This window comes from Vanellus vanellus (assembly GCF_965231255.1).
Source record: "Vanellus vanellus genome assembly, chromosome: 2".
NCBI classification, from domain to species: Eukaryota; Metazoa; Chordata; class Aves; order Charadriiformes; family Charadriidae; genus Vanellus; species Vanellus vanellus.
Genome location: NC_138906.1, coordinates 142,899,387 through 142,919,309, shown reverse-complemented (window position 1 = coordinate 142,919,309; position 19,923 = coordinate 142,899,387). Strand labels below are relative to the sequence as shown.

The window sequence follows — 19,923 nt, the reverse complement described above, 5'->3', positions numbered from 1 at the left end:
ATTAATCATTTGCAGTATTACCTTGTTATATCTGTTCCAGTATCTGATTGTATTCTCTAAGAAACGCAATGAAAGCAATCATGATCTTCAACACTTTCACCGTGATTATTGAAGCATATAGCACGTCCTACCTTGTTTACATCTTCACATGCCTGGCTGCTCGTGCAGTCCTTCTGGATTATCTTTATCAGGTCAGAGTGAAATTTCTTGGCATTCAGAAAGACTAACGGGTTGTTGACTGAAACGATCTTTACCTGTTTTAATGATTCCTGTGGAATGAAATAAACATAATGCTGAAAAGATTATCTTTGGTTTGGAGACAAAAAAAACCCCAAAACTTATTTCTTCAAAAATCCCCAAAATTCCTGTAAATGAACCTAGAAGGAGATTTGGACTGTGAGAGTGATTGAACATATAACTGTTTTGATCAGTCTTCACGCAGAACTGAAGTAAAAAGGGAAATATAAGTAACCCGTAAGTAACATCATCCTGAATTTGAGTTAGTGTGAACAAAAAATCATATTTGTTATGGTGCATAATACTAAGAACTATTATCTGGCAAATAATGGTAGCACTGTTTCAGTTGGTATGATCCCCAAACAGAGGCAAAACAAAGTTTGCAGGCAGGGAACATCCCTTATTAGAGAAACAGAAACAGATTGGAAAAAGTACACAAGGTTTTGGGGTGTACACCACAGGTGGTTTGTGGAATGCTGAAAATGTTCGTCTCGGTCATCTGAACATGACTTTAGTACAACAGAGATATTTCTCCATGGAAACACTTAGTGGATCCAGACCAAACTTGAGCAACACATTCAAAACTTTGCCAGCACGTATCTACAACCAACACAACAAATAATCCACACAAGAATCATCACCCACCCCCAATCCTGTCTCTACACTTCCTTGAATAAGTTTTAACCAGCTCACAAGCTACCTTCAATGAAACTGTGTAACCCCCCAAACCCAGACTTTACACAGCAGACTTATTTGTGAAGGACGTCAGACAAAGGTCAGAAACCCCCAGGTACCACAGGGGAACATTTCCCACAATGCAAGCACTATTACTGTCATTCAAAAGCCAGTAAGAAAATTAAAATTTATATATAAATATATTGGATATCAGCAATCACAAACTCATTGAAATACTAGTGTTGTAGGTAGGTAGAATTAAGCTAACTATATTGAAATTTCCATTTTCCTTGGGTTGTGAACCATGTCTCGCTTTTCCTTAGGAAAATTAGGCTTGAGACAGACGAAATTCAATGTGGAGCACAGCTGCTTTGATTTCTGCTTCTTCTATTTCAGCTTTGGGGACAAGCCTGTCGGCAGTTAGGGTCTTCTACTTTTCCCAGTTGTACTATTTGATCTAGTAAAAGATATCACATCTACTTATAAAGTTCTTTATGTACATTCTAATAAATAACTGTATTAAACTTTTGTGCATCTAGTGTTGTAAACGGGAATAAGCAGGATCATGTGTGGCCTGTAAGATTTACCGATACTTTCAGAAGACTTTTCTACTTTTTCTACCTGACAAGCACGCATGCCACCAAAGAATCTTAAATAGCCACAGTAACGCTGCTCATAAGTACCAGTTGCCAAAAAAGTAATAGGATTAATTTGCCTTTAAGACATGTCTTTTATGGCAGCTGGGGATCTCTAGGTGACGTGGAAGTTCAGAGCGTTCTCCTTCCAGTTGAGAGGAAAAGAGGATCCTTGAATGCACCACCTGAACATTGCACAGCAATGATTCCCACTAGGTATTTTCACATGCAAAATATGGTATCGCCGAGTGTCTGTATCAACAGCCTCAGAAAAAAAACTTTGCCCACTTTGGAAGAATGAAAATAGGATGGGAGACACCATTCTGCTGATCTTAATGGGCAAACACTGCAGCTGACACCACCTCAGCAGGTCAGCAGCAGACTGTGAGGGCAGTTCAACAGATCCGATTCTGAGAAGTTCTGCAAAAGGATTTCAGTCCACAAAAATGCAATAAAGTATACCATCACTAAGTGCAAAAAAGGGGTCTGGACAAAGAAAATATCCATTTACTACTGAAATAAAATGTCTAATTTATGTGAGTATCAGTTCTCAAAAATGGACTACTTGTGACAATGGGTAACGGGAAGTGATAACCAAGAATTCGCAAGAGAATGTAAGTTCAAAAAGCCTCTGTTCTTCCTAATAGAAGTCAGAGACATGTAACAAGGTCAGACCCTAAAAACAAGTAAGTGGAGCTGACACAGAGACAATTTTTTAAGTAGCTCAAAAAAGTGTGGGATTGTATTGAAGATATGCAGTTTTCCCAACAGACCTTCAAGCAAAACAGGGATGGAAATCTTCACCACAAACCACACAAACTACCTCCTTATTGTAGACTGCTATTCAGACTTCTGGGAACCAGATGATCTCTCAGACACCACCGCAGTGACCATCATACAGACCGAGGAAACATTTCAAACATCCAGAACTGAGGCAATGAACCCCAGACCATGTATAGGGACTTTGCGCAATTTACCTATGAATGTGATTGTGGTAAATATCACATCACCAACATACTTTGGTCAGTCAAGTGGCAAAGCCTAACTAGCAATTAAAATGGCTAAAATGATATGAAAGAAAACTCTAAAATAGGGGCAAAGCAGAGGGCAATATATGCTTGAATGGAGAAATACTCCGGCATCCCACAAGTTCCTTTAAAAACGATGATATGCACATCTTAGTGTGGAGACAAGTGAGCACTTTGGTGCCATACTAGAAGGAGCAAAGTGGAAGACGAAAACTAAGAAAAACAAAGGCCGATGTGCAAAAATCAAAGCCTATGGTGATCAACAAGCTAATAGGCTTCCAAAAATACAAGGTGGAAAATTCGAAAGGCTAGAATCGTTAAGGTCAGGTGAAGCAGATGACAGACTTAGGTACAATCTTTTGTCCAGGATGGGCAAGGACAACTGTGCCAAATTTGGCTCAGTTATTCCTGGTTCTGGTTTTGTTCTAGCTCCTTTCTTAGTAAGAACCGTACTGAGAAAAACGAACTTCCTCTTTGCTGCGTCCTGGCCAAGAAAGAAAGAAAATTATCTCAGGTGGCCTGTCCCCATTGTCAGTTAGAAGGATACCAACGGTTGCACAGCACCGTCTATGCTTGGGTAAGAATTCAGTTCAGGAAAGGCCTGTGATGCAATGTGTTTCACATAAGCTTCTAAATACCCTCTTGATTTTTTCCATATTAAAGTGTCTTTTCTCCTATTGATGAAATAACCTCTACAAACCCACAGACCTTAATGGCAGGGTAGATCATTAAGCTTGCATATTTTTATGTTTAAAAGTCTTGTTGTTTATGTCTGAGCTGTTATTTACCAGGGGAACTTGGATCAGTCTAACATTCATACATTAAAAATTACCCTAAATGCCTGCTGCAACCCAGTGACTCGAAATTCAATTAAAGGCATTTTTCTGAATCTTAAAAATATTTTCCTTCTTTGTTTTGTGTAATAAGCTCTTGAGCAATTTGCTTCCTTAACAAAATGTTATTTTCCCCACTGTCTGCAGACACTAGGTTGTTATTACTTGGTTACTGGCATTAATCTTAATGATTAAGGAAAAAAAGCAGGGGACCAGTTAGCTTAAAACAGAGATGCATAGAAATATTTTATGAACTGAGATGAAAAAAAGCAGGCAAATCAAATTTTGGTTGCCCCTCTCTGACAAGGTAACTCCGGCATTTATCTTAAGAATGGAAAGTGATATAATAATTGACGGCTGGGCCAGCCTCAACAACAGCATTTTTAATTTGCATTTCAGAGCCCTCCCCATTCTCACGTACCTTTCGCATTCTGGCATTGTTCAACATGCCAAAACAGTAAAACCCCCTGAGCCAAATTCCGATTTTGAGCCCAAGATAGCTCCGATGGAAAACATTTGCCAGAAAAAGTAAGTTTTTTAAAGGAGGGTTTCTTAGCAGTGAGGTAACAACTGCTGAGCACGTTGCTTACAGGTACATAAGACCCTTCATAAGCATTAGGAAAGGAAAGAGGACGTAGTAGAAACTGCCACAGTGGGGAAGATAGGATGTCCTAGTGACGGCACTCTGTGCTGAAAGGACACATGGTTTTACTTGTCTTTTGGCTGCTGACCTACCACTTCATCTCAGAGGAGGGAGTTGAACTCTCTGGGTCATTACCCTTCTCTTCTTACCATAGGCCTGACCACAAGCAACTCTGATGACTGTTGCAACGAAAATAACCGAAAGACTTTAAAATCTTTGACTGGTAGGTTTAGGTTTGGAGGAGGCCAAATTTTAAAAACACAGTCTTTCAGAGAGATCCTTCCATCCATTTTTCATGTGAGGTTACCCTTGTTTGAGTACAGGGTGGTGAGATGTGTGACAGTTATTGTCTGTGACAACTTCATGCTGCTGTCCCTCCTCCCCCTGCCACAAATGGTGTCCATCCTCTGGGACAGTCCGATCACAAGGGGCTCGTGGCAGAAATGGGGTCAGAAAAGAGACTGTGGATGATGAGAGTATCAAAGGACTTTCAGGAAATGAGGGAATCTGATAAGAATATAGAGACTGCTATTGTCCGCTCAGATGGCCCTTGACCTTGCTGCCGAGAGATTTCCTTGGACTTAGGAAATAGGAAACTTTTACAAAGAGCAATTCCTAACTTAAAAGTAACAAATGAACAGAGATAGACAGATGTAAGAGGACTTGCCTAACTTTGCAGATCAGCAGCACAACCAGGAAAATATTCCAATTTCTGATGCCCAGACTAATTTTGAATTTACTTCATCATACTGGCTTTAGATTTCAAGCGGTCATTTCACAAAAATGTTCCCTTGACTCCCTGATTAGAGTTCCGTAGCCAAAAAGAGAAAGTAAACAAATCTGAATTAGCAGAACACACAGACAGAAAAGATAATTTAACTTACAGAATTATCTTCTGTTTTGTATTTATATTCCACTTCTTTCACATTTTTCAAATTCAGTGTCTTTGCTCTGCAATCAATACACAGAGAAAATCCGTAAGGCAAATCGTCAGTGATCTTGAACAGAAACAGGAAGAGACACAGCCCAAAACTACAATGTAGAAATTCCAATGATGCAATCCATACCTACTTTTGTGCACGTGAAGCTTATTTTTTGTGATAAAATGATCCAGTTAAAAGAGTAAAAAGCACATTTAAAAATTATAGTATATCACTTTGAAATTTCGATGTAATTATTTTTTATTCAAATATGAATAATGGAAATTTCTGGTAAATAAAATCTTAATTTTAAGTTTCATTACTTTTTTTATAGCTGGCCAGAGAGCTTTTATAAAGTCAAGGTAGCTAATATACAGTCTACAACTTCAGAAGTACATAGGTTTCATTAATATTTTTTACCAGCAAAAACGTATTGTAAGGAAAGGGGGAAAAAAAAATGTTCAATAGCTATGGGTCATGAAAATGAAGGATGTTTTATTTGTCATTAAATTTGATGTATCTCTATATGATGAAGCAGAACATTGCACTCTAGCTGTCAAACTGCGGAATTTAACTGGAAAAGCCCGTCTCGCTATGCTCTCTACATGGTCCGTGGAAAGAAGACGTTTCCTTGAAAAGGCAGTTCAGTGTATGACCTTCTGCTTCAACACATCTCTTGCAGGAACGCATTTAACTGTAGAACAAGAAGACTATGAAACTGGCTACCATCTGAGCTCTGTGCCTAAAGCTAGGCAATGGAAATAATCCCAGAATACCAACATTTAATAGATGCATCAGTGTGCAGGGACTATTTGCAGGTACTGGTGTTGGCTCAATGAGCCTTACAGAAGTCAGCTGTTCTCCCCTGTTTGCATAAATCAAGCTGTAGCTGCTGTTGGTTTTAATACATTTTGATACATAACATGTACCGCGTTCAATACTCCTGCATCTCAACAGAAACTTCAACAAAAATCATCTACGGTACTTTCTTACTTCACTTTTCCAGACACTTTTGCCCACAGCTGGGTGGCGTACTGCATGTTCTCCTGCTAACCTCCCCTGCCCAGTACAGTTTTTAAGGCTGTTAGCTTGTTCGGTGTCTTTAGATTGCATGGACAATCGTCTGCAACCTGACTGAAGAGCACAGAAATCACTGGGAAGGATCTTATTTACTTTGATCTTACTTAATTTAATAAGGTTCAGACTGACATCTCTGTTAGATCAGACAACAGAAGATGGTGCTATTTTGTGTCGGAAATCTCTCCCTTTCCGCTGTGGCAGAACATCAGACATCCAGGCATAGGGTGTAAATAACACGAAAACTTACCTTTTCCTTTACTAGCAGAATTTACCAAAAGTTTAGTTTGCTGAGTAGCAGTGGGTTATCAAAAAGGTACTGACAGATTTCAGCAGAAACTGTCTTCCATAATTTGCAATTGCCTTGCGATTTTGAGCTGTTTTCACGCTGGTTCTGCAACTTATTCTATGAGAACAGAGCTATGCCCAAATGGTTAACGCCATTAACGTCAACAGACACTAAATCAAGCTGTCTATATTGTGTGTAATTTACGTGGGATTCAATGTTCATGCAAATAACTGCCTGCAAGCAGCCCATCGGTTACAGGACTGGTGAACACAAAACCATCATGAACCTCAACTTGCTATTTTCCTTTACTCACGATCCAAAGTAGCAACTGTAATACGTGAAAAGGAATATACAAATTTGTATTAGCTCTAGTTTCTTTATCCTGACTTTTCTAATTCATACATCAAATTTATAATGTGCCTTTCGCTAGATATTAGAAAAGTAGTGCAGTTATGTTTCGTTAATATATATTAGCAGTGCAAACGGCAATGACCAACTCCTGTGCAGCACAGTAGCTAGGAGTTTATGAAGGTGCTTAGTTACTAAGGCTTGCCAGACATACTTGCTCCTTAAGGAGCCAATAATTATCTAATGGAAAAAAAAATATATCCTTGATCTTTCTGTTGATCTTATGCTACCTTCACCTAATGAGTCATGGAGATGTGTAATACTAGGAGAAATCACAAAACAGTGGTATAGTGTGACATATTTCAGAGATCCTTAGCCTTTAGTAAATGCACAGGTGTGACTTTTCCTTTTGAATTGTCTTATCCTGTAATTTTCTGCAACCAAACTTCATTGTGACATGTAGTGTGCCATAAGCCTGCCCAGACAGTGAAGCAATGTGCCAGAAAGAAGGCGTAATGATGTGCTACTAGAACATTTCAATAAATTATTTCTCACCTGGGAAAACGAAAAATCACAACTACTGTAGTGCAGACAACACCATACAATAGTCCCACGTTAGCAGCAAAGCATATTGTAAACAGGTAGGTACTAATCCATATGCTCTTTAAGGAGGGAAACAGAAAGAGGTGATTAGTTTTATTTTTAGTAACAACAAACATTCTATGAAACAGATTTTTAAATACAAATAAAGATTTTTAACAAGTAAAGATTTTTAAAATTAAAATCTTTTTTTTAACAAATATAGATTTTAAAAATGAAGATAGTTTCTCAAAGGTGAATATTTGGATCCTTGAACTGGCAAATATTGAAGACTGAATTAGTGATTAAAATAATGTCTATCCATGGGAGAACACATATGACACAGCACTACTCATCCAAATGCTCACAGAGGTTCCTTTCAGGGTTACTTAAAATAGCATATGTAGTTGCGCTAACAGCATAATTCATAATGAAATCAGTTGTTTTGTAAAACCTATATTTTATTTTTCACATTGTAATTTTTTGTCACCTTCTTCACCGCATACATTTAAAATGTTTTTCCTTTTACACGATGAAGTAGACTAAAGGTCACATACACAGAGCTCTTCGCTCAATAATTGTGTAAGTGGGAATTATAATTTGCATTAAAAGTGGCATTTATCAGAGTACAGCTGACTAAACCAACTGTATAACAAATAAAAGTTACCGGGGAATTAATTTCTTCACATGGAAATGGTGAGATTTCAGATTACTTCCTCATCTTTCAATATTTCATTAATAAATCTTTGGATTAATTTTAAACAGAATTAAAAAAAAAAAAAAAACACACAAAGAAACATATCTGAAACAAAAGTCACTTTGAAAAGGAACTAAAAATATTAAAAAACTCAAAAGATTTTAACATTTCAATTTTTTTTTTAATTATTTTCTAAGCAGAAATGATCTCTTATATTTCCATACTACAATGATGTGTACAGCTGAGAGATATCCAGATTTTACAATTAAAAGGAGAAAAGCACAAATTACTTGATTTCTGATACCAACCTAATGTCAGCACATATTTCTTTCCTTGAGGGAGCCTTAAGCAAAGACTGCAACCTAATCTTTATATAAAAAGTGTTAAAGAAGAATGTAAAGTATTTTCACTCCTCTGGACATACTGATCTCCACAGGTGCCCATTTCAGTAATTATAGTGCTTCTTGCTAATGTTTCCAGAGGAACAGATCACTTTACAATTGCACAATCAGTGTTATAATGATTATTTATTAAAATGAAAGCTTTCTGATGCTTTCACTTAGCTCAGGAAAGCCAGAAACAATAGAATACTTTCAGCCTAACCACAGGAATTTTGCTCGAGCAGATTTCAGAACTGATATTTTATGAATTATAAAATTTAAGTCATACCATACTAACTTGTGCTTCACAGAGGACAGTGTTACATGACTCTGCTGAGAAACCTTTTCCTCCCTCACCTTCAAAATTTTAAACTACTGCACAAAGTTTTGCAGTGTCTTCAACAGCACAGCTGCTAAGTAAAGAGGTGGTTCATCCTTTGAAACAGTGCTCAACCTCCAGTTATCTTTTATGACATCTTATGCAAACTGTGATCAACACCTTTGTGATCAACATCGACTTATGATTAATCAGTGAGAAAGTAATTCTAAGATTTACAAGTCCAATATATATGATTTATGAAGAAGTTCGCTGGACATGAAAGGACTAACTGAAGTACTACAAAGCTGAAATTCAGGATCAAGACAGCCCATCCTGATAAGGCTGAACCCTTGACAACACCTGAGATCAAGCAGTCCACTTCAGCTGCAGACCTGATCATATCTAACTAAATCTCTGCTACGAGACCTGCAAAATTCTTCTGTCTCAGAAGAAAATAGAAAGCATGAAAACCCAATATGAAGTCTACACAGGAAGAATCGAAGCCAAAATGTTTAAGTACTGCTGAGTACTAAGCAGCCTAATATCTCACATCTTGACCGTAACCAGAGACTGCCGTTGTTGTAGAGGATGAGCCAAAACAATCATATTCTCATCTGTCAATCACCCTTTCAGTACTTTGTATTGGCCTGGAGTCAGTACGTTTTTACGTAAGGTGGCATCAAACTTGTAGAAAGTTATGTTGATCTTATAGACATTTTTTTAATTCATGGGTTGTTGCAAGGTTCAACAGAGAAGTCAGAAAAATATCAAAGTTTTCTTTGGCAACTTGCTTCAGGATGGTTATTGTATATTCCAGGATAGATAGAATCTAATCATTCTTCAAATCTTAGCAATAACGTATTATAGGCACATGTTATTCTCAAAAGTCAAAATAAAATCCAACTTCAAAATATGCTTGTATTGTATTAATTTTAAAATAAATTCTAAAGAGGGAGTAAAGAAACAAATAGGAGATATGGATTTATATTGAATTCTGCATGTATCAGAAAGTATCAGAAGCACTGGGAGGTACTGTAAGTGTATATATAGCAGCTGCCTCTGAAACTCTGTGCACAGTGTGTTTCCACGTAGACCTTTTCATTTCATAAGCTCTGCCCATCTACCGTTGAGGGGAGTGTGAAATGGGAACTCGGAGGGGAAAAAAAAGCATATAAAGAGGTGAAGTGGGAGAATACTCTCTGACCCAATGGCTAAACAGTGCAATACTAAGATACCGTGATACTAAATGTTTCTGTACCATTTTGAAACCAGAGAATAAACTTCCCTGTTTGTTGCAAAGTGAAATGATGAGCTATAGCCTGTCTGGGTTGGGTTCATTTCACCTGGTATTAACTATCTACTGCACAGATGTCTACAGCTGGATCAGCTGTCTAGATTCCCACCATAATCAATAGAGACCCGGTTATCGGAGTGAGGGGAATTTAGGATGCAGTTCATCTGACTCCTACCTGATTACACTGCTGCCTGCTTCAGGAAGGGGTGAATCATACCCTAACATGACTCAAAGGACCAGCTCTGTGCTGTCTATGAGAAGCTGTGATGACTCGCTCGGGTACAGAGTCCCTGCCTGCAGTCACCAGCACCTAGCCAGGTGAAGAACCCTATCAAAGTCCTAAAGTTCATTCAGGGGATGCCTTGGCAGAGAAGATGCTGGTGTCCAGGAGGAGGCTCTGGCTCCAGGAAGGCTGTGTAGCATGTCCACATTCCCACGTCCTTCTGCAGACAAATGACTGATGTGCACATATGTCCCCAGGGCACTCTTCATCAAAACTTATGATTCGAGTGCTGAAGTGAAGACCACTACAGCCATAAAACAGGAACTGCTTAATAGTAAAGTGGTATGCTTTTTCACAAGCATTCCATACACAATGATTGAGAAGGTATTTGTTTGGACAGACTGCCCTGGAGACAGATGGATTGATATAAACATTATTCTTGAAAAAGAACTTATATGGCAATCATACTTTCAATAGATTAAGCATTTGCAAATTCCTTCCCACCCCACTGAGACTAACTGCAGCAAAACGAATTCAACTCAGGGTAGCATATAGCATATTCGCTAATGTGGGAAGAATAGAAAATCTGCCTAGGATGTCATAAGCTGGAAGCATCTGTGTAAAATTGTTATCATAGAAGAGATGGCTTCCTATTCTTTGGAAAATTGTTTATATAGCAAAACCCTCAGTGGTCTCTCGTGAATCAGGGCCCTGTGTGATTAATACCTGAACAAATCTACACGTTCATCTCCCTACTGAGGATATGTTAAAAAGTTCTAAAAACATACGAAATTGCACCAGTGAGCTCTAAAATTCCATGGAAGGCCATAGTATTTCTCTGTTGAATACCCTAAATCCCTGTTATACAATTAACTTGTGAAAATAATCTGTTGGCATTTTTCTCTTAGAGGGTCCCCTTCTGAAATTCTTTTTCCCCATCTTTTGTCCCTTTCAAGTCCAACTCTTAATAGCAAAAAGAACACTTTTTTCCAGCAGTCCATTACCAGGCAGTAGTCTTTGCCTTGTTTAAATGGCTGCAGCTTATCAGGGATGCTCAGTCTTAAAAACAAGAGTTAACAAGAACTCCAGTGCCCTTTTTGTTGATACTAGGAAAGTGCTCTATCGAGTTGTACAAGACAAAAGGGAGACAGTCAAGAAGTAGGTCTGCATAACAAATTAGCCTTGCAGGAAGGATATGGAAATCAACTTTTGATCTAAAGACCTGAAAAATGAGACGCACTTACAGAAGAATTCCAGATCAGCTTCCTGGTAGTTCTCCAAACATAGGCAAAAAGTTAAGACAAATCGTTCTCAGGTTAATGTACAAAACACAGGTAACACAGGTATCAACACCTTGGAAACAGCCAAAAGATGAAGACAGCAGAGGGAGGACAAATACTGTTATCCATACAGTTATGTGTTTAATACATATGGCCAAATAGAGCAATTATTGAGCTGAAATTGTTGAAATCATCCAAGAAGGTGTAGGGACTGACAGAAGACCTTAAGTGAAGCAAGAGACCTTTGAAGTCCATGAGTGCTGTGAACAGCAGGTGAGGGCAGCTGGAAAGAAACTGTGATTTGAGAGGGGGGATGTAAAACCAGGATGTTCCTGAGGGTTGATAAAAAAACCAAGTTGAAAGAAAACTGAAGCAAATAAATGTAATAATATTCAGTTGATAATATTTAGTATTAGCTACTTGGGTCTGTCAGCCTAGCTGCTGCTGCTCCTTTGAACTCAGGTGCTCCTAAACGTTATATCTGCAAGAAAAAGCAGTCCATGGCTGAAAGGAGAGATTTCGCAGGATCTCCTGGGTTGGAAGCGACCCATGACGATTTCAACTCCTGAGCTGTACCTTGCAAGTTATACCTTTTACATTTAACAGGATTATGTTTTATAAAGAGCCAATCAACATATAAATATTACTCATCCTGTTTATGTTCAAATAGAAGCTTAAAGAAATGCAAAGGAACAAGGTACCAAAAGCCGTAATATTTTGTTTCCACACACTCTCATTTGCCAGTCCTATGAGCAAAACAAACCTGACTTGTATGTTACATGACACACGCCCTTCAAAGAATCAGTTCCAGAAAGGACAGCTGCTAATTATTTCCAAATGTTTTGTTAGAGTTCCTATCTTCAAACCCCTTTGGATAACCTGGGTAATGGAACTGATTCATTTCCAATGTGCTGTCAATTGCCGGGGTGACTCTTTTCTGGCCAAAATCAACACCAGTGTAGTTACTCAAGTCACTGGGCTTGGTGGGGCTCCTCAGAGCAGGCAGCAATGTAAGATCAACATTTATAGCCTTACTTCAGATTATGCTGTTTAAAGCACGATGATTTACCCTGTCAGGCTAAGGACTCATGGTGCAACTAGCTGAAGATAAATCATTGTTCAAGTATGTTCAGTTAAAAAGATAAACCCAGGAAACTCTCCCTCTCTATAACCTCGCTTAGAAATAATGATGGATGTCAGAGATGTAATAGCTAACTACTCACTCATCCTTTTCTGCCAAAACCACAAAAGCAAAAATCAATCAGCCTAGTCTATCTGTGAAGACACATCAAGTTTAGTGAGTTTCCAGAACATCCTGCTGGAAAACCTAACTACTTATTATCTCAATGCACTGATAGAGAAGCTATTTCTTTCTCCCATAACTACCAATTTTCTTAAGTTCACTGTCCCCAAAATAATTCTTGATCCCCGTCATTCACCATTTGGCAATATGGGTTAAGCCAAAGACAGAATACAGTGCAAGTGGTAGAAAATATTTTCAGAATTTTTCTGCTGAGGAACATACGATTTCATGAAGATAGAGGATGATGCAAAAAAAAAAAATAACTCTAGTGTTCTGTGATGAAATGTGAAAAATCTCACATAGCCAGACTTGATGTTTTTTACTCAGCTCTGCTTTCCATACTGAAATCCAGTACTCTATTAAAAAAAAGTTTTATTCAGTCTAGATCATTACTGCTGTAGAATACTAAGGCATCGGTGAGTTCACCAAAGTCCAGTATTACCTCCAGTAACCTATATCTTCCACCATGAGGAGGGGGATATGGCCAAAATACTTTTCTGAATACTTGTTAACTGAAACTTCATAAGCAGAAGTTGCAAAAGCTTTATGGGATGTCAGTATGTGTTTATGTAAGTGGTTAGCATTTTTGGTTCCAGTAATTGGCCAATACATTCAAAAACTCTCTTAGAAGAGAAATCTAGAAGTCTTCCTGAATGTGGATCATCTTTAATATTTGCTAGGAATTATGTGCAAACATATGTCAGACCATTCAGACTTCGCGTTAAACTACATTTTCATACTATGTGTCATAGAATCATAGAATCATAGAATTAGTGAGGTTGGAAGGGACCTTTAAGATCATCAAGTCCAACCATTAACCTACCCTGATAAAAACACCACCACTTCTAAACCATGTCCCTAAGCAGCTCATCTACCCTTTTCTTAAACACCTCCAGGGATGGTGAATCCACCACCTCTCTGGGCAGCTTATTCCAATGTTTAATAACCCTTTCAGTGAAAAAATGCTTCCTAACATCCAATCTAAACCTGCCCTGACATAACTTGAACCCGTTTCCTCTTGTCCTATCACTTGTCACCAGGGAGAAGAGGTCAGCTCCCATCTCTCTAAAACCTCCTTTCAGGTAGTTGTAGAGGGTGATAAGGTCTCCCCTCAGCCTCCTCTTCTCCAGGCTAAACAACCCCAGATCCCTCAGTCGTTCCTCATAAGGTTTGTCCTCCAGACCCTTCACCAGCTTTGTAGCCCTTCTCTGGACACGCTCCAACACCTCAATGTCCTTCTTGTAGTGAGGGGCCCAAAACTGAACACAGTACTCGAGGTGAGGCCTCACCAGTGCCGAGTACAGGGGGATGATTACTTCCCTAGTCCGGCTCACCACACTATTCCTGATGCAGGCCAGGATGGTGTTGGCCTTCTTGGCTGCCTGGGCACACTGCTGGCTCATGCTCAGCCGGCTGTCCACCAACACCCCCAGGTCCTTTTCTGCCAGGCAGCTTTCGAGCCACTCCGCCCCCAGTCTGTAGCGCTGCATGGGGTTGTTGTGACCCAAGTGCAGGACCCGACCCGACACTTGGCCTTGTTGAACCTTGTCTTTCCATCTGCCAGCTTTTTCTGATGTATTCGTCCTCTCATACTGCAGAATCTTTCATCATGATCAAAAAATAGATATTCTGTTTGAGAAATCTGAAAGAGTTATAACAATTTGCCTGTGGTACCTTAGGACATGTACTTTTCTGCATCTCCAGTGTTTCCAGTTCCGTTTGTCCTGTATGGTCATTCCATATCCCCAGAGGACAAAGATACCGGGATCTCTTCAATAATACGACATAGCAGAAGTGTGCTAACCAGCTAGAGAAGGCATGAGACACACAGCTGCTCAGATTAACCTGATCTGTCTGTATACGCATATTTAGAATTAAATCAGGTTTGTTGCTTTATCATTTGCTAAAATTCCATTTTTTAATACAATTGACATGACAAATGTGTTGCTCTGAGAAAGAAAATAAGTTGATAGTACACAAAAGCCCTAATAATAACGGCTCGTACTTATATTTTCTAGGGCCACAGAACTATTGAAGTTTTTTAGTAGGTATTTGTTAAAAGGCCTCAGGAAAACCTTCTTAGATTAAGTTTCACTTACCCAGTCTATTTTATCCATATTCCAATATTTTTTTAGGTCACGGAACTGCATTAGCATCCCCTTCAAGCCCACAACGATAATGCTTGCTAGTACACACTGCAAAGAAATAAAAAAAATGAAAGCCATTTGCAGGATTGGTAGTGAAAATGAATGCTCTTGCTTCAATTTAGCAGTCAATATTATAATTAAATTATCAAAAAACTGAATTTAGTGTATCTAAAATAAGATAAGCACAGGTGTCCTTGTGAAACAAACGTAACAGTATCAAACCCAATTTTTCTTTCCTGAAGGCAGTTTATAGGCCACCTGATTGTGAGAAAATGACAGAAACTTCAGGATGCCCCAAGACTCTCCGTACATCACCAGACCAATGAGATTCTGTCATAGTCTGGGGGACTCGGAAGCAAATCAGCACTCAACTTCTACATAGTGAAGAATTTTATTCCCCTTCTTCATTGCCTAAAGAAGGCCTCTAGAGAAAAAAATCCATTAACATTGAGGCAAACAAAATGATTTATTGTTCTCCAAATCAGAAAGGGGGAGGAGAGGGATGGAGAAATCAGCTGGAGCCAAAAAGGATGGAGTACAAAGTGATGGACTTGCAGTGCATGGGTGGGGAGGGCTGAAAGAATATAGTAGAAAAGAAATAAAATATCAAGAAAGAAACATAAAAAAGAGTTTGTTTGTTTTTTAAATATGGCAAAAATAGCCTAAGGGAAAACAGTCAAAATTTACATATAATCGATAAAAAAAATGAAGGGAGGAAAGCAGTATGGTAAGAAAGAGGACATATTGTGCACCCATCTTCAAGTGTCCTTACTCTGCATGGTTAAAATAAGCTATAAAAGGAACTGTGTTTGAAAAGTGAGAACCTTCATTTGACACTGTAAACAATAGCATGAAGTAAATTTAAAATACAATTGAGCTAAGATTTCATACACAAACATGGCAGAATATGGATAACTTTGGAGTTGTATTTCGCTCCTTTGGCATGCCTCCCATTAAAACTGACTATTAGTTTGTAATACCAAAAGCTAGATATAGCTTATGTGAAAATACGCCACGTTGCTGTACAGACTCTTAGTGTAGAAGATGTATTCCATGATAGAGCTACAAGAATATCTCAAAGTCTTTCTGTAATTAAGCTTAGATCACTGTCTACAATCATCTGTGTCAAAAAGTAAGTAAAAGATAAATGTTTTATTATATACTTATGTGATAGTCTATATATGCAACTATATATGTGTAAAATCTGCATGTACTATGCTGTCACCTCTGTATTTTATGATTTTGGAACTTGCTGTGCCTTTACTATTCTTCCTTCCATTGAAATTAAACAGAGCTGGTTTAGAGGTAGTACTGACTTTCCCTGAAAGAAATTAAGTCATTAGAAAACGTTCGACATACATAAACTTTAAAAAAGTACCATACCATAGGCAGCCAGTACAGCATAGGTCCAACTGCATAGATCACCACAAGAATTAATGCACAAGAGATAAGGCAAGCCACCTAAAACAAGTAAACAAGGAAAGCAGATCAGTCTAACAACAACAGCAAAAAATTGTGAAAAGGACTAATTTTCAAATATTGTAGACTAATTCAAGAATGGGATGTTGAAGATGTTAGCTATTAACGTATCTATAGATCGCAGATGCATATAGTTCCAATTTTAATCTCTGGTGATTACCTTCCGCCAACGACAGTGAACACATCGTAAGAGATCTCAGCGTCTGAGCTTAACCCTGCTGTCAGCAGGCAGACAGAGACCACAGCATCACTTTTACACACTCGGTTATGAAGTGGAACGTGTGCGTGCAACATCTCATCCCAGAAGTTTTGCAGCACCCGCTGTCTTTCCGTAATGTATTTGTAGCCACGCAGCCTATGTTGCACTGAATCTCAGGTCTGTCGTAGCACTGAGCAAAACTTATATATGGAAAACTCTGTCATCGCTTTTGCACAAGAGAAGATTTTTAACTTCTTTAACTGGGATCAACACTAAAAGGAAACTACTGTGTTAAGTCAGAAACCACAAATGATTTCATGTTAACATCAGTGGACTTTATTTTACAAAATGTAGGAAGAATTTTTTATATATATATTCAAAATTATAATTAATGCAGGTGACATGAATCTAGATACATATATGGTCCAGGAATTATATGTTTCTTCACAGTATTATATGGTATTAATCTGATGGAAACTACAGTAAAATTGCAGTCTCCTACTTCACTCTGACTGCTTTCAAAACAGAGTACTTCTGGTCCCATTAAGATACAGTCCAGATTCACAGAAGGTTTTTGACGATAAGTAGACAGATGCTCACTTTATTTTTATATTGATAATATGTTTCTTTACTAAAATAATTAGGCTTCATTTTAAGAGACAAGTTGTTGAAAACAAAACCAGACAAGTTGTTAAAACACTAGAAAATTAAAGCCATGGTGTACTTAAAAATATTATCAAGAAGGATAGACAGAGTGTTTACAGAAAAGGGGACACAAAATCTGCTGGTAAAGTCACAAGGAACTTTTCCCTCTTTCTGCCTTCCCAAAAAGAAAAAAAAAAAAAAGTGTTGATTCTATTTGAAGAACACTTCTAGCCCATGATACACTTCTGTTTTCTCCCAGGAAAAGGTATCACTGAAGAATAAATGACATCACGGAATCCCAGGTATAGCTGTTGGAGAAGAAAGGGCTGCTCTGAGCCTCTTCACACATCTTTCATGAAATATGTTATATTAAATTGACTTCTCTCACTAGCAGTCAAAGCAACCCCTTGCTCTTCTTTTTGCCTATGATCTGACCAACACATATCAGTGACGTTCTTCTCAACTCTTTATTCTGCCTAGACAGCCCCAAAAGTAGGGGCTTGAGCGGATGTGCTGCTTTCCGAAAAGAAAGCAGGAGAGAGAATTTTATGTTTATTAAAGTACTCTCATAGAGCTAACTTTTGGATGCAGGCTCTGCTATACTGTGAAACTGATGGATAAACCCAAGCAGGTACTTCTTGTTGTTACTATGTACTCCCTACCTTGACATCAAACCATGGTGGTTTCTTTTTCCATTTCATATATTGAATAACTGTCTATTGGGGTCTTTGACTACATGTACCAGAGCCAAAGTGCTCAGATACCCTATATGCCTTTAGGCTACACATATGGCTCTTCAGGTTACCCTAAAGCTTCCTTGAAAGGTGCTTGAAAGCTGCTTTGGAAAAGGCATGATGCAGTACAACTACAAATTGAACTGACAAAGCATGAACAGGTAACAGAAGAGGGTCTCTGTCAGGATGAAGGCACATGGCATGACATTGAATCCAACTCAAACATATGAAATAGATAAGAGCAAAGTGGTAGCTAAACTATTTGCATATAATTGCTTTTAAAGATGATTATTGGATAAATTATTCATTATGATTAATCGAGTTCAGAGTACTGTCAGAGTACGCTATGCTATGCTGTGCTATGCTATGCTGTTGTATTCTATTCTATGATTCTTAATATTGTGGTATCTGCCTGAGAAATAATTGCAGGACGTGGTCAAGAAGAAACAACACCTATAGACTGTTGCTTGGCCTTCTCAGTTGTACCTCGTTACCCTTTCCTTTGTAATTAATGACCTTTACACAGGCAAGAGCAACACTTATGAAAAGACAACAGCAGCGGACTCCAAAGGACATAACATTTACATGGCAGGATGCCACCGGGGGACCCTGGCGTTTCAGAGGAAGGAGGAAGAGGCAGTGCTTAGGGGGCTGCCCCAGGGGTGTCCTGGCTGCAGTGGCCCACGTGGTGCCACCATATGCAAAGGTCACAGATGAGCAGTTTGCAACTTCTCTTGTTCGTGGGCATGATTTGGACAGGTAACAGTCTTCCAGGGTCACAACTATCATTTTCATCAGTTGCAGTTCCCTCATTTCTGAGATACTGCAATAAGAACTTGTGGGTTTAATTTCCAGCAGTAGGAAATAGCCCAAAAAGTCCTCAAAAACCAGAGCCTCATCTCTATGGGCTTAATGTATACTGAGGGACAGGACAAGTGCACCATGTCACAAGGCAGAAGTTGGGAGATTACTTTTTTTTTTTAAGAAACAGATCTCAAGGTTACTTTCACTTTATTTTCAAAATCAGATAGAAACACTAAATTAAATCTGGTCATTTTCTAAAACTTCAGCTGAGCCTATACCATTAAATCCATTAAACACCATTAGAGGGCACTTTTGTTACAGTGCTAACAAATTCGCATAAAACTGAAAGGGCTTGGGTGTAGTTTCCTGCAATCTGAAAACACAACTCCTAACCTCTTTAATGCCGTAGACTTTAGAGTTTATATTGAATTAATCAGGTAAAAATGAATAAGTGGAACCACTAGCTTTTCCAGTAAGACAATTGCTGATCAGGTGCAATTCCATGAAGATTGTTAAAAATGACAGGGCAGGGTCATTTCCCAGGGCAGAGGAAAAGAGAGAATAGGGAAATACAATGGATAAATTGGTATAAGTCCCAGTGAGGAGTATCATAGCCTTAATTCTCCTACGTACTTCACTGTAACCCATTACCTGTGTTTTGGCGCCCGTACTGTATAAAAGTGCCGTCCGTCCCATCGCTGCAGCGCTTGGTATGCAAAAGAAAAATGAAGGAATCACGTTGCTGAGGCCATGAGCCAAAAACTCCTGCAAAGTTGTCAAATAGAATATGTTTTTTTCCTATCGTTCTGTCATTTCAATGCTTCTTGCCAACAAAGGAGTAAATATTACGTATGTAAATATTAGCAATGACAAAAGATGGCCATATTTTTGAGGGGAAAAAATCACATATGTACATGATAAAAGATCTTCCAACATAATATATCTTCTCGCAACTCAGAACGAGTTTGAATGATAGAGCTGCTGAACCAGGTTCATCAAAGGCAGGAGGCACATTTTGTTCACAGAATAAATAGTATTGCTAAGTTCTGAAGATGAAATCCAGCCAAAATATTTACATTTTGATCCACATCTGCTTTTTAACAGGCCCAATTCTCAAGTAGCGGGATCTGGACAGTGTCCAGGTTGTTCCTGGCT

General features: G+C 38.5%; 1 protein-coding gene across 1 annotated transcript in view; it reads right to left on the bottom strand.

The window, feature by feature from the left end:
* Positions 1 to 19,923, bottom strand: part of SLC26A7 (solute carrier family 26 member 7) — a gene marked incomplete at both ends in the record, with an annotated part of 71,299 nt that overhangs the window by 8,909 nt on the left and 42,467 nt on the right. The window contains 6 exons of the mRNA XM_082499245.1: positions 153 to 269; positions 4,936 to 5,002; positions 7,241 to 7,347; positions 14,860 to 14,955; positions 16,291 to 16,368; positions 19,420 to 19,533. Of these exons, the coding sequence (XP_082355371.1) occupies positions 153 to 269; positions 4,936 to 5,002; positions 7,241 to 7,347; positions 14,860 to 14,955; positions 16,291 to 16,368; positions 19,420 to 19,533 (579 nt within the window). The remainder of the gene's footprint in view (positions 1 to 152; positions 270 to 4,935; positions 5,003 to 7,240; positions 7,348 to 14,859; positions 14,956 to 16,290; positions 16,369 to 19,419; positions 19,534 to 19,923) is intronic.